Source organism: Dicentrarchus labrax, unplaced genomic scaffold (genome assembly GCF_905237075.1).
Source record: "Dicentrarchus labrax unplaced genomic scaffold, dlabrax2021, whole genome shotgun sequence".
Classification (NCBI taxonomy): Eukaryota; Metazoa; Chordata; class Actinopteri; family Moronidae; genus Dicentrarchus; species Dicentrarchus labrax.
The window spans coordinates 1260477-1276129 of record NW_026136712.1 but is presented as its reverse complement, the minus strand read 5'-3'; the positions used below and the strand labels follow the sequence as shown (position 1 = coordinate 1276129).

General features: G+C 41.0%; 1 protein-coding gene across 2 annotated transcripts in view; it reads right to left on the bottom strand.

Moving 5' to 3' along the window:
* The window catches only part of LOC127373061 (signal transducer and activator of transcription 5B), a 29900-nt gene extending 14499 nt beyond the window's left edge, over nt 1-15401 (bottom strand). The window contains exons 1-10 of one of the 2 annotated variants that reach the window (XM_051417145.1): nt 15229-15401; nt 12676-12810; nt 11697-11853; nt 9836-9925; nt 9526-9703; nt 8608-8738; nt 7189-7340; nt 6834-6989; nt 2381-2560; nt 2058-2145 (exon numbers count right to left, since the gene is read on the bottom strand). In XM_051417145.1, coding sequence (XP_051273105.1) covers nt 2058-2145; nt 2381-2560; nt 6834-6989; nt 7189-7340; nt 8608-8738; nt 9526-9703; nt 9836-9925; nt 11697-11853; nt 12676-12803 — 1260 coding nt within the window. In that variant the 5' untranslated portion in view covers nt 12804-12810; nt 15229-15401. The remainder of the gene's footprint in view (nt 1-2057; nt 2146-2380; nt 2561-6833; nt 6990-7188; nt 7341-8607; nt 8739-9525; nt 9704-9835; nt 9926-11696; nt 11854-12675; nt 12811-15228) is intronic. The other variant, XM_051417144.1, reaches the window with a different exon arrangement.
* Between the last annotated feature and the right edge of the window lie 252 nt (nt 15402-15653).

Below are 15653 nucleotides of genomic sequence, written 5' to 3'. Positions count from 1 at the left end.
CCAGCAGTTTGTGGAAAACAAATATAAATATTATTACCTGTTAATTTAAACGCACATTTAATTATTTCTCATAACTGTCAAAACACAGGTGCAGCTTGTGTAATTATTAATGTGCATTATTAATTATTAGCGCATTAGTGTGGGAGAATATTGTAAAAGGGGAAGGGGATGTGTCCAAAGCATTAATCTACCTTCCTCTTTTCACAGGTTGCCTATGCTGTCTTTGTGGTTGGGTTTAGGTTGTCTAGCAAAATAACTTAATCCTAGGCGGTTTTTAAACTTAAATGTTTTATCAACTGGATCACATGGTTTGGTTTTTAAAGGGTGGCACAACACATAATGTGATTCCTGATGATGATGACTGAAATACTGTGCAGTGAGTTTTGTACTCTCAACTGGGGTAATGAGTAATGATTAATCGATTATTAATTAGACACCTACCAGATCATCAGTCTCAGGGCTCCAGAGTGGGACCAATTTGGTCGCACATGCGACCAAAATTTGTAAGAGTGCGACTAATAATTTTTCTAGGTCGCACTGGTGCACCTGACGCTGCCCGGGTGAAAACGTAAATTTATTTCGCAAGCGCATCATCTCTCTGTGTTCTCCTGTGACCGAACTCACACACTCATGGTAGAATCATATCGTGTTCTAAACCAATAAGAGACAGAGCTCGGGCGGGTCTTTGCCTCTGATTGGCTGTGGTCCTGTTCACCGTGCTCAGTTGTGTGTGTTTAAAAATTGCGCGTGACCTGAGCGCCAGAATAGCTGACTAACTGAAACGGAAAATTAAATAAATGCGACAAAACGAGGGAAAATGCAGAGAGGCAGAAATATTGAAAGTTTTTTCTTTAAGAAAACCAAGCCTACAACCAGCCCTACTACTATAATCCCATCCATCCCCACTACTGAGAGTCCATCCCGTCAAGATACGGAGCCCTCGGTCCCTGGTGAGATACCAGCCTCGGTCCTTCGGCGACAGCATCAGACTCGGAACCAGAGGAGGAGACAACCGAGTCTGGGATAGAGCCCGGCTCCGAGACCCAAATTAAAAAGGCCAAAATATATTCCTTCAGACTGGACTGGCTGAAACGATTTCCCTGGCTGAGGTACAACAAAGGACGTAACGCAATGCACTGCGTGTACTGTCAGGAGTGCGGTCGGAATATGGGCCGTAAATAGTGCATTTATGAGCGGGTCAACAACGTTTCGTATCAAAATTTTTAAAAAACATAACATGTCTAAAAAACACACGATATGCCGTGACAAGTGTGTGTAGAGAAAGTGGCCCCTCTCCCAGCTGCATTTCAGCGGCAGGTAGTAGTAATCGTTATTATTATCATTAATAATTATTTTACTTCAAATGTTTGAGTTTGAAATGTTCAATTTCAGTTCAGTGAAGCAATTTAAGCACAAGCACTTTTATTTGGAAATGTTTTATTTTGCTTAGTGTTTTAGTTTGAAATGTTCAACTTCAGTTCAGTGAAGCACTTTAAACACTTTATTTTTCTTTTTATATATAATTGTGCTTCAAATAAAGACAAGCATTTCTCTACACCTTATACTTTTACAGTCCCATTTGTAAGTTGTAGAAGCCGGCAAATTTGTGAGCAGATGATAACGAGGAAGAGGAGAAAGATCAAGACTTTTTTAATAATGACTTTTTGTGGAGCAACGGCTACTTCTGGAGCCAAGAGTGGTGGGACCAGATTTCATCCAGGAGGGGAATGGTTACTTTTATCTACATCTGTCCGCTCCACTAGTCGCAGAGTGAGTAACGTCGACTGAGACTGTTTGCAAAAGATCAGACCTATAAACTGAATTAACATATATAAGTGGCCTAAATCAGAATAGAAAAGATTAGATTCCTTGTTCTGTTCACACTGTTAACTGTTATGAGAGAAAAAAAAGAGAAGAAAAAAAGAAAAAGAAAAAATCCGATTTGAGCCACTTTTGCATTCTTAAATTTTCCCTCACAAAACAACATGAGATTTCTAATCAAATGTGTAAAAATAATGTTGTTCTACACTCCTAGATATATAAGTAATAGAGCTTACCATGTTTCTGAAGTGTGCACTGAGGGTGCCAGTGGCCTGATGATACTCCATCACACAGTTGTTGTTGAGGATTTCTCCACTGCTTTCACTACCACAGCAAAAGAAAGCAGATAGAACACATTCTGAGTGACTGTGGCTGGAGACATCTTCAATAAATCACCATGAAACTATTTCTATTTGTTTAGTAACTAACAATTAACAAATTAATTGCCTATATCAAACAAAGTACCTGCTATAATCACCTATTATTTTGTTATTAGTGTTTAGGTTTTACCAATACATTTATCCTCATCACAAGTCTGCATGCTAGCATGTGCACTTACCTGTGTGTGCTCTCATTCTTCAGGAGAGCTTTGGCCTGCTGCTCGCTAACAATGACAGCCTTGACCTGAGGTGGGTTCATGTGGACATTGAGCTTCCCGCCCACCAGAAGGCGCACCGTTGCTGCAAACTTCGTCTGGGTCTTTAACACCTGGGGTGGCTGCTTTTCTATGATAAAGGTACTGAGGAGAAGAGGGGACAATGACGTGATGTCTTGGTCAACATTTTCTCTCATGAGAGGATCTGCATTATCCCAAGGCAATCACATTAATGTATGGACATTAGTTAAGTGAAGGGATACAATGGATTAGGATAAGAGATTTAACAACAGAATCAGCAAGAAGGCACCAAGTTGATAAAGTCCTACACCCACAGACCATTCTTGCCATCAACTCAGACACAGCTCTGACTTGAGTTATACAAGGACTCCCACAACAAACCCATAAGATACCAAGAATAAGCCATGTCTAAGTCTGTGAAGCACATGTAGACTAAATAGGTAACCTGTCGGGACAGAATCTGCATTTGTCCTCTTGAATCTGAGCTTTTTTCCTGCATCCAAGCAAAAATATTCCCATGGAGGTTGAGTATTGAGTCTATTGGGGGATTTCCCATGGTGCACTGAGCTCCTCTCTTCCTCTCTCTTCCTGCACTCATTCATGTCCCATTAATGCATGTTACTAACTTCCCTTCTTCCCCGGAGTTCTTGTGCTTTCTTGTCTCGCAGGTTCTCATGGATCCTGGTGGAGGCTCCTGCCATGGTCCTGCTTGACTGCCATTAATAATATTACTGTTGTTGTTGTTGTTGCAGTTACTATTATTACTTACTACGTTGTCGTCATCGTCATCATTTTCTTCATGTTCATCATCATCACCATCAGTCACTACAATTAGTTTAGTTGTTGCTACTGTTGTTGCTGTGCACCTTTACCTCTGTGTCTCTGTCCTTCTGTCTTTACCTCTGTGTCTCTGTCCTTCTGTCTCTCTCTGTCTCTCTCTCCCTCTCCCCCTCCCTCCCCAACTGGTCGAGGCAGACGACCACCCACCTAGAGCCAAAGGGTCTGTCCTAGGTTTCTGTCTCTTAAAAGGCAGTTTTTCCTTGCCCCCATCGCCAAGGTCTTGCTCATGGTGGTACTGTTGGGTCTCTGTAAATAATGTTACAAGGAGTTTGGTCTAGACCTGCTCTATTTGAAAAGTGCAGAAGCAAATTTGCACATATTCTTACATTTTGTTGGGTTTTTTTCTTGAGTTACTACTTGTGTTACTACTGTAGAACTATACCATTGGTATAAGCCAGTATATAGCCAGTAGAACAAAAGCAACAATAAACCAGCATAGTGACACAGTGGTATACAAAGGGCAGGGATTAGGGATGGGGCCGATCCAATCCCGTATCGGTATCGGGACCGATACCAGCGTAATTCACGTATCGGAATTTCCCGATCCAACCTGCGCAGATTTCCGATATCCATGAGCCATGTCTGCGCTTTAACATTGTCTGCTGAAATGACTCCACAGGTGATTCCTGCCGGCCAGTCTGCTAGCTGGCTGCAAACTGTGGAATGGATTTCCTGAACGGAGGCGCGGCTCAATGAGACAGAGAGAGTTATGAGACACGCCCCGCTCAGGAAATCCATTCCGCAGTTTGCAGCCAGCTAGCAGGATAGCATTGAGCAGCATTGTGGCTAGCCAACATGTCCGCTGTGTGGAAATACTTTACACTGGAAACACCGCAGAGCAAGACAGCAAAATGCAATGTTTGCAAAGCCGTAATTCAGAGACACGGAAGCGCCCTCGCGTCGTACAACACTACGAACGCAATCAAACCTTTAAAAAAAAAGCACCACACGAAACAGCACGAGGATTTTTTAGGCGAGCTGTCAGGAATCACTTCTGGAGTCATTTCAAAAACAAGGTAAACTCCAGGCAGACAACGGGAAAGCTAAAGGGATTGGAGTGTGTGTGTGTGTGTGCGTGTGTGTTTGTGTGTGTGTGTGTGTGTGTGCGTGTGCATGCTAGATGTTTACAATTATTGCACTTTTCTTATATTTCAGATAATTGACATTTTAAAACCTTGATTTATTGATACTACAAGAGCCAGTGTACTTGATCTGTGCTGTTCAGATGCACACTGTTTTATTGATAGTGTGTGTGTAAGATGTTTGCACTTATTGCACTTTTATTATATTTCAAGACTCAAATATTTGACATTTGGGGAATTTAATAAATATTGACATGACAATCAATTTGAAACCCTTACAGTTGCATATTTGTTTTCAGAATGGGATTTTTCCTGTTAACAGGATTTCCTGTTTTTCTGACTTCCTTTTCTGACCTTATACTCACCTCAAGTTGCCTTTTGGGACATACATGCATACATACGTACATATCATACTTGCCTGTTGAGGAGTTTATTCATATTATCTCATATAAAATCAACAATAATGATAATAATAATATTAAAGCAAACAGAGCTCTGGTATCGGAATAGTATCGGTATCGGCCGATATCCAAATTCAGGTATCGGGATCGGATCGGAAGTGAAAAAATGTGGATCGGTGCATCCCTAGCAGGGATTGTAGATGGAAAGTAGCTAGTAGTTAAACCTGGTTGCTTGAGATTACTGTTATTGTACATGATCCTTGAAGAATAACAAGAACAAAGAAGGTATGCATTTTGTTGTGCGCTACCAGCTGACAGGGAAAGGTTAAAGTTGAATAAGACTTATTTGTAGACCAGTGAATTTCACTTACAATAATTTTGGAAGCTATTCGGCTTGTTAGTTAATTAATATTTAAACAAGTTAAGAAATTACTACTTTAAATTGTCCATTATTCAAGCATGTTTTCACCAGCTGTGAGGTTGTGGTTGAGGTTGTCATGTAAAACTAAAACAGATGCCTGCATTTGGACAAACTTGAAACAAAAGCATACAGTGATGCATGATAAACGAGTATGTATGGGAGGTTGCAAGAGTGAGCATACAGAAAGAAGAGAAAGTGAAACTTCATTCAATAATTGTGCAATGTAACACTGCTGTAATTCTGCGGTTAAGCAGCAGTGTAGATGGAAGTACACTGCACACTGAGAATCTGAATAAAGTCACAACCAGAGCTTAGAGAGGTTGAATGAACTAATTCTGTAGCCCTGCTTTTTATGTGTCTCCTGTATGAGAGAGGTAAAATGGTGGTGTTTTGTGTAAAGGGTTTGCAAAAAAGTAATGTTTTGTACATGGAGAAAAAAATGCTGTTTAACAAGACTGACAACTGAAAGGGTAGAAAGAGATAAAGATCCCGCTGAGCAACAGTATAAGAAGAGTAATTCACAACCAAATATTTAGAGCCCAGTTGCCACATTGTGTTTCAATAATGATCTCAGATCACTTAAGCTTTTATGGACTGGAAAACAAATAAAAAACTGGAAGATGTCCTGAGAAAAAAGCAACGAGTGTGCACACGTCCAGGCAAAACTAAAAAAAAATATCACTGCAGGGCACAAAGGAGAAAAAGTCTGCACACTGATGGGCTCCAAATAAATATTTTATTCTCTTTTTCAAACTCCTCCTTTTTAATGTTCTGGAGAAGACCTTGCAGATTGAAAGGGCTTAAAAAAGAGAGAATACAAATATTTATTTCAGTGTGCAGACTTTTTCTTCTCCTTTGTGCCCTAAAACAGTATTCTCTCCTTTCATTCAACCTAGTGGGGACATCAACAAAATTGAAAGTTTTCAGATGTAAATAATAGATTCTGTGTCTCAATTATACTTCCTACAAGAAGAAAAACATCAATATAACAGGTGATTACAAACTTCTGAATGGTTGTGTATATATGCTGTATGTCATAAAAGGAATAGACTATTATATAGTAAATTTAGTTTTTACGGCTTCTGTCAAGTCGATGGTACTTTATCACAATGATACAAAAATCATGCAACAAATGAAATGTATATAGCAGAACTCTAGTAAAAATAATATTTACTATTGTTATTTATGTGAGTGTAACACTTTAATCATTTACTCCAGAGGACTCTAGTGAGCACTGGATGTCACTATTGGATCAAAGCAGCTGAACTACATTCTCTGCAAACTACATCCTCTGCAAAAAGTAAAAAAGTAAAATCACATCAGGTGCTCACTCATGATTATCAGTAAACATGCACAACCCTGGTGGAGCTCTAGACCTACTCAGAACAAGGTTATCACTCCAGGCTACAAGAATGGCTCATAGAGGCAGCTCTGGTAACCCACAACTCCACAGTAACCTCCCACAAGATATCCCAGCAAGTGGGGAAGCCTTAACCAATTCCACAAAGCACATGTAGACTGCGCGGGCAAACTGCCATGACCAATGCCGGCATCCTCACAAGAGTAAAGACCTAGTCACTGCTGCACAATCAGGACAGAATCTGCATTGTGAACTCTATACAACAACTGTAGAGATGAAGTCTAGTTCTCACCTGGTAACCAATGCGGAAATTATATCAGTGATGTCAGCGTTGAGTTTGCTCAGCAACTCTTCCATGGGGCCCGGCAGAGGAAGCTGCTGGGTCAGATGTTCACAGCGCCGGATCTGCTGTCGGTTCTGCCAGATCAGGTCAGCCAGCTTCTCACACCTAGTGTTCAGGGAGAGGAGGAGGAGGTACCACCACAGTGTGGAAGTAACAGGGAAGAGGAAAAAATTAGGCCAGTTTCTATGTGAGTATATTTAGGCATATGTATGTATGTATGTATGCATAAAAAATATGTTTATATGTTGCGAATTAAAATGTAATACGCCAGTTACAATAATGAATAAGCATCTCCAGTATATACCAGGACTGAAGGACATCCAGCCCCCCCTCATGAGGACCCCCGTTGCCAGCCAGCTGCTGCCTCCTCTTCCACTGGATGAGCTCCTCGTCGAGGATCAGAGTCTGCTGCTTCCTCAGCAGGGCTAGGGTCTTCTGGTGTTGTTCTGACAGGTCCTGCAAACACACCAGTCACACACTGAGACACATTTGCATATGTGACACTCAGTACGTTAACATTCACAAAAAAAGTATTACTGGGCGTCACATGGGCCTGAGCTGCTGTGAACCATTAAAAATCTGAAGAACAGATTTAAGCAGGGAGAGAAACAGAAGGTAAACTCATGAACAATAACAGGCTGTTGCTGCAGCTCCTTAGTCTTGTGTTGCTGTGGTGCTGAAGGAGCTACTATGAACTAACTTTATATTTCATGTTTGAATTCTCTGCAATAATATTTATTGCCATCAATCTGCGAGATATACAGGACCACAGCCCCCAAACACACGCTAAAAACAGTCTACAAAAAAATTGATTAAAATCGGAAATCGGGTTTGGTGTGAAAAAATCGGAGATTTTATTTTAAGCCATATCGCCCAGCCCTATACATATTATATAATAATATAATTACCTACCCATTTGTGGAAACCAAAGAAATCAAAAAGCCAGTAACAGTAACCCAGTTCCATACGTGTCACAGACTCTTTCTTACTGTAGATATTCACCATTTGAGCCATTTGAGTAATTTGTAACTGTCTGTCCAATTCATATAAGCTACATTTAAGCATCCAACTTAACTCAGAAACAGTAAGTTACTGGATGTAACTCCAGTTCTTTGAGTACATGCATAGCCCTCTAACAGGCTTTGCTACAAGTTTATCCCCTTCAAGGGCTCTGCGTTAGCACCTAAGAAGATCTTGAATGAGGTAACATTTAAATCAACTAGGTTATTACACACAATAGCCTGCAAAAGACGAAGGTTGATTCAGGTGACACTGAGGCTATGTTCACACTGCAAGCCTTAGCGATCAATTCTGATTTATTGTTCAGAACAAATTTTTTATTTCTTTTGGCTATTCTCATTATTTGTTAAATGTGGCCCATATCAGATTCCACTGTGAATAGGTCAGTCCTGAAGTGACATGCATGACAAAAATGTCTACAGTGACAAAGTCTTATCAGTTTTTATATGACAGGTCGCACTGCAAAAAACAAAACAAAACAAAACATAACCTAAGATTGTTCAACTCACACCCACTGACTGATGGGAGTGAAAAAGTACCAGTTCAGGAGCCTTGTAAATACCTTTCCTTTACCGATTTATGATTTACTTGTATGTTTACAATAAGTGAAGCCTTTAATATTGCTGTGTGTGTGTGTGTGTGTGTGTGTGTGTGTGTGTGTGTGTGTGTGTGTGTGTGTGTGTGTGTTTTTGTGCCTTCATACAAGTCTGTATTTCTGTAGTGTGCTGGCCTCTCTGGTAAGCCAGGCCTCCACAGTGGCCCTCTTGCTCTGTAGGGTGGTCTCCCGTTGGGTGCGCTCAGCTGCTGGCACTGAAGACAGGCTGCTCAGCTGGGCTAAAAGAGCAGGAAACAGGAGACAGGCACAGCATTACAGCAGCTACCACAAAAAACACTCTTCACTCAAGAACGAAACTTTGGTAACATCTAACCAGGCCCTTTGCGCGTTTTGTATTTGCTAAATTTACCATATATACATAATATGGCTGCAACTGACAATTATAGTGTCGTTTATTGTCAAGATAATTTATGTAGTCTATAAAATGTCAAAAAATAGTGAAAAATGCTCATCACAATGTCCCATAGCCCAAGCGACGTCTTCAGATTGCTTCTTTTGTCTAACCAACAGTCCAACCCAAAGACCCTTTACTATCATGAGTAACAGAAGCAGCAAATCCTCACATTTAACAACACATGTTGGACATTTTTTGCTGGAAAAAAATGACTGAAATAATTATCCGATTATCAAAATAGTTGACAACTAATTTTCTTCCGCCCAACTAAACAATTAATCGACTAATCGCTGCAGTGTGCCACTGAACTGACCAAAAAAGGAAGGAATAGTTGAATCTTTCAATCTCTGTCCAACTGAGTAATAATGGACACTGACTGGCAACATTCTGATTGTGTTTATTTGCATATACAGCACGGAAGTGAGATCTGTTTACAAGTGGTCTACATGGAGATGCATTCTAATGTGAGGTGTGAACTGACATACTTGTAGCTGTCCATTTGTTAACAGATCACCCAAGACGCATGTTAATAGCAGGTCTAAACAGGCTCATAGATTTGGGGTACAATTAAACTTAATCTTAATGTTGGGTATGTGAGTGTGTGTCCTTACCTTGGATGCGCAGGTTCTCCTGGTACTGGATGATGAAGTACTCCTGGCTGTGCTGCAGCTTTCTCAGTTCATTCTCAGTCTCCTGTGTGGCCAGGCGGAGCTCCTCAAAGGCCTGGTTGATCTGTTGGTGGCGCTGTGACAGGCTATCCATGGCCTGACCCCCACTCCCACCGCTGGCCTACAAACAAGATTTTAACAGCTGTTGCTTTCTTTTCATTCAGTCACTTTGGTTCTACCAACACCATGAAACTCTGCCACAATCTGGGATTCCTGCAAATGACAACACACCAACAACTCCTTCAACACTTACATTTGTAGCTTCTTGAACCAGCCTCTGCTCTGAATGCAGTATGTGTTTTATGCAGCGCACCAGCTCCAAAGGACAGCGGTCATAAGTGCTCTGCAGACAGATCACACACACACAGACACCGACCAATAATTTATACGATCAATTCAGTCCGATACCATCCCAACAATATGGCCAATGTCAGAGCCAGAACTCTGTCATGGCTCTGCTCTTGTTTAAGTGAGACAGGGCATTTTTGCGCTATTTTTGCAAAACACAAAATATATTTCTAAATGTGAAAATAACTAGTAGTAATTCCTTACAGCCTATATATTACCTAAGGCAGGGGTTCCCAAACACCAGGCTGTGGACCAGTAATGAAGAACAGAAAATTACCCACTGCGCACTGGAATTACTTTGCTGTGATTTATTAGGAACGAACAACGTGTTTCACCTTCTTCAGGTTTGCGCAGTAAAATTACATGAGCACTCACAGGTGTGATAAATAGGCTGCATCTGGGTCACATGACTAGTTGTCACAGTCACATTTTTTTCTTCATTTATCCTACAGGTTCTCGAGGGACAGTGGCAGGACCTATAGGATATCTGTCCTAAGGTAATCAGCATATCCCATTTCATCAGCTGGACATGGATATTAGTTTTCTTATTGATTTATGTAAATTGTGTAATTCTTGTGACTATGTTAGATTAATGTAATTTGTGTAATATGTTTTTGATGTTTTTCACCTTTGTAAAAAAGATAAAACACTTTTTCTGTGGTTTATCGTGTGGTTATCTACAAACAATACTGTTATGAGATAAAATAAATGTCTGGAAGAATTCAGCAAAAAGATTTTTAAATCATATTTTAGTTGCGTTTCTTTAGTTTAGTTGCATGTTAATGGACATTTATGATATCACCTCATACATATCGCAGGCCTCTGAATCAAATCAAAATCGTATCGTGGCAGAATTTGTGATATCGTTGTCCAAAGAATAGTTTAGTAATTACTAAGAATAGTAATTGTGATATAACTGTTACATGCCATTTCATTACCTTGAAATTGGTGCAGTCTGTGATCCATATTATCTTAATCACTGCTTGTTGCACCCCCCTCCCAACAGCAAAATACTGATTTTCAACTGAAGTAGGTCATCAGTGCACAAGGGAACCACTCAGTCATCAGCGCATTTCTGCATTTAGTAGCCTGGCATCTATGTGAGGACACTTAACTGTTAGTGGGAGGTCTGTCTGTAGTTTTTATTTAGTAGTAATCACCAACAGAAGTCATCACAATCTAGAGTTCCCAGTCTTAAAAAAATCCTTTTCCAGGACCTTTCTAGAACATTTTGCAGGAGTTGTTCTTGACAATACAGGACAGCACTTGCTCACAAATTATGCCATATCATTTACTGGTAGGCCTCGTATTGACAGAAAGTCCAATTCTATGCCTCCTTTTTTAATGATGCAGGGTTCATGATGAAGTGTTTTAGGTTCACTGTGACGTCAAAAAGATCACTACAAGTCTGTTCCACTCCGCGTCCAGTGTGAAGAACTAGATTTGTTGACATGGCCGAATTAAACAGAAGCGTTTAATACATTTTGGGAATACCTTTTTTGATGTCAACATTTATGAGACACTGATGTAAATGTTCATCCAATGTTTTCTGTTAAGATCGCTCAGCAGCTGGACTCAAGCAATCAAGCGAGAATCCATCTTGCCAAGCTTCAAGCTATGTTACTGACAGCATGAGCAGAGTACCACCACAGCTGACAAATGAGACCTGCTTCATGTTAACTGCTCCAAACAGTTTCAGCATAACGTTCCAGTGGACGGGGTAGAACAGGGTTTCAGGTTAGGCTCTTAAAGCAGCTGATTGATACCTTAAGCTGGTTGGCGTAGTGGCCCAGCTTTATCTTGAGCAGAAAGCCGTCCTCTCCTCCCTGAAGCTGGGCTTTCCTCTGCAACTCTGCCACCAGGTTGTCCAGCAGACGCTTGGCTTTGGCCTCCTCCGATGGGTTGTCCAACTCTACTGAATCCCTGTGAAAGGCAGGAATACATTACATTTAGATTTTTAACATATTTAATGTTAAGCTCAGTGCTACTTCACCAAGACTGCTGACGGACACAGGACTAAACAAATTCCATTAATCTCTAAACATTGATGATTAACATCTGATAAGTACTTTAAACTACTGCATGACCTGGACTTCCGTCATTTTTAAGGAAAGGTCACTTTGGTAAATGCAAATTTATTGCGCCACCAGGGCGAAAAAAAAACAGTATACACCGATCAGCCATAACATTCTGACCATCTGGGCTCCCTGGACAAACAAACTGTGATGCACTGTGTGTTCTGACACCTTTCTATCAGAACCAGCATTAACTTTTTCAGCAATTTGAGCTACAGTAGCTCGTCTGTTGGATTGGACCACACGGGCCAGCCTTCACTCCCCACGTGCATCAATGAGCCTCGGCCCCCCATGACCCTGTGTCTGGCTGACCACTGCAGACCGGGAACACCCCACAAGAGCTGCAGGTTTGGAGATACTCTGACCCAGTCGTCTAGCCTTCCCAATTTGGCCCTTGTCAAAGTCGCTCAGATCCTCACGCTGCCCCTTTTTCCTGCTTCTAATACATTGACTTTGAGGACAAAATGTTCACTTGTTGCCTGATATACCCCACCCACTGACAGGAGCCATGATAACCATTTAATAAGTGTTATTCACTTCACCTGTCAGTGGTTATAATGTTATGGCTGGTGTATAAGAAAATATCTAAAAGCAGATTCTGTTGAAAGAAAATATCTGAATAGAAGATATAGATCCAGATATAGATAAAGATTAGGTCTATTTTGCGTACCACAGCTGGCTCTCAATCCACTGGGCCAGGTAGTGTCGCACCTCGATGGGGAAATGCTGGCCGTACAGCGCCTGCATCTGGTGCAGCGCCTCACCCTGCAGTTGCTGGGCCTGGATCCACATTGCCATGGTGCTCCTGTGGAAGCAGGAGGATGGCAGGAGAAGAAGCCAGGAAAAGGTTGAGGGAGAACGGAAAGGAACAGAATTGAAATTTAGAATCGATACAGGATTTTTTTTTTTTTTACAACAATCTCGTTACTGGAAGGCAAAGCAACTCCGCTGTGGTAAATAACTGCACAAAAGGAGCACCCTCTCCATTACTGAAAATGTAAAAAAACATCCACACCAGCGATGACGTTTGGCTCTTTGGTCAACTTTGTGTGACTCTACCAATTGCAGCTGATCACGAGCACGACAAGAGTTACTACGCTTGTTAAGTCCATTAAAGCAATGTTGGCATCGTATAATCAGCTCCATTTATTATCTATAATTTCTTTATCAGAATAATACAGAAAAATGTAAATTTCCTCAACCTATGCGTGATATGCCCATGTCCAACTAGTGATTGTACTGCCCCTAGATTTGAGAAACACTGGTTTATTTACAAGTGTAGCTAACAGTCCCAATCAGATAAACAGACATAAACGATTTACCCAAAATTACCAAATCATCAAAACGCTCAGTCGGTACGGACAAGTCCAGCATGGCTAGAGAGGTGCCACCTCCAGTGCACTGCCGAGGTGCCATTGAGCAAGTCAACTAACCCCTAACTGCTCCCGGAGGCAGTGCATCACTCCACCATCTCTACGTAATTGCATGTCTATAAGCCCTGTGTGTGCATGATTGTATTTTGAGCCTATGTGTGTGTAAAAAAGAATTTCACCATTGGGGATTACTAAATAAATATCTTCTTCTTCTTCAATTCTAAAACACTAATGGTGGGGTACGAAGCCACATGGAACAGAACAGGGTTGCATGCCTGCTGGACTGAAGGTGTTACAGCTTTCACTAGTACAGTTTCAATGTCTGTATCTGTATGAAAAATTCATAAATAATTACCGTTTCCCATAAAGTAGAGATGTTCCGATACAATTTTTTTCCTCCCGATACCGATTCCAATACTCATGCTGTGGGTATCGGCCGATACCGAAAACCGATACCGATACCAGTGTGTTAAAAAAAATAAAAAATACCACGCCTGCATGACTGTGATACAGGGGTGGACTGGGACAATAATTCAGGCCGAGAATTTGATACCATCCCAGGCCACCACCACCCGATTAACGCAAAACACCAAGAGTGAGTTAGGTTGGGCGCCTACTGATGTAAGAGTGTAAAATAATAAAGCAAAGGCTCCACATGCGCCCACACACAGCTTTTTCTTTTTTCCCCCCACAAAATAAATGTTTCTGTTGTGCTGCGATAACCTGTACTCAAATCACACAATTTTTATTCTATTTCATTTACGACTACACTTTTAATGTGCAGGCTGCACATTTAATAGTGTAGTAGTAGATTAAATAAAGATGCAGATGTGTAGGTTACATTAAACAAGGAAACTTCAAACACACACAGAAAGATATTTGCAATATCCTTTGTAACAACTTAAAACATTTGTTTTATTAAGTCAGTTTTAGCCCCATCAGCTTCCACAAAGTGAAACTAACCTCCTCAAAAAGCTAGTGGTACTGGATAGACTCTGGTTGTGTGTCTGCTGTCACCACTAGTGTAAATTACGTGGTATCGGATCGGTGCCTGGACTCCAGTACTCGCCGATACCGATGCCAGCATTTTCGGTAGTATCGGAGGCATTTCCGATACTGGTATCGGAATCGGAACAACTCTACCATAAAGTTATATTGTGAAAGAAGCAGTTGTAAAACAGTGGATCATTTTTTCCCATCGCTGTATCCAACTTTCTTTATATATCCATGGACCTGCAGTATTATGTGTAGATATAAACAGCTCATTCTAAGGTAACAAAACCACAATCATTCTTATTTGCAGGTGGACATTCACTAAAGAAAACATAGTAATGCATAATATTACACACTGGATCTTTTAGGCTCTCACTGTATTGGCTTTATTAAAGCTAACGCACTGTAGAAAGATATGGCTGGCAGTAGCAGCGCTGTCTGTGTGGACACCATACACGTTCAGCGACGTAACGTTAGCCGACACACACAGGTAGAGGTAGTCAAGTGTGTCGCGGGCGTTAGCCCCAGCACTTGTCAACTCCTAGAAACGCCCCTGCCATCAGCCACTTTCCGATCTCGGCTTCACACGATTATATGTAGCAAACTTACAAATGGCGACCTCTGAGTATTGCCTAACACATGTAACGTTTCGCACGCTTGGTGTGAAGGTGGTACATTAAATTTACGTTCGGTACTTTGGGGTGACCAGACGTAACATTAGCTAAGCTAGCGAAGGTAGGCTATTCTACTAGCTAGCATAGTAGGAAAGCTCACTGATACAGAACAGCGCCTAACTTCATTAACATGCGCCACAAGTAGTTAACAGCTAACGTTAGTTAGTTTACGTCTAAACTCACCTTTTAAGAGACTGCAGCACACCTTACACCAACAACATGGACGAGCAGCGGACAGTACACATACACACAACTTTATAAACCTAACACAGGTTAGTTGACGTACAAGTCACATCGCCAACTACTTTAACGCCTTCTGCCTTCTGGTTTCTGGTTTCTGGCAAAGCAGCTGTTGTTCACCAGCACCAAGCCAATGAATGTTAAAGACAGCTTCCGATTTTAAATTTCAAAATAAAAATCCTAATGAACCACAGTGATATGTCTAATCACTTTATTAGCCGGTGACTATCTTTTGTTAAAGCTAGTTTATTCTGCATGTGATAGACTACATGTATAAAATGTTTTTAAGAGAAATCTGTTGGGTTTTTTGGCAATAATTATGTTTACTTTTTTAATTTCTCCATTTCCTGTCGTATTCCTGCTAACGT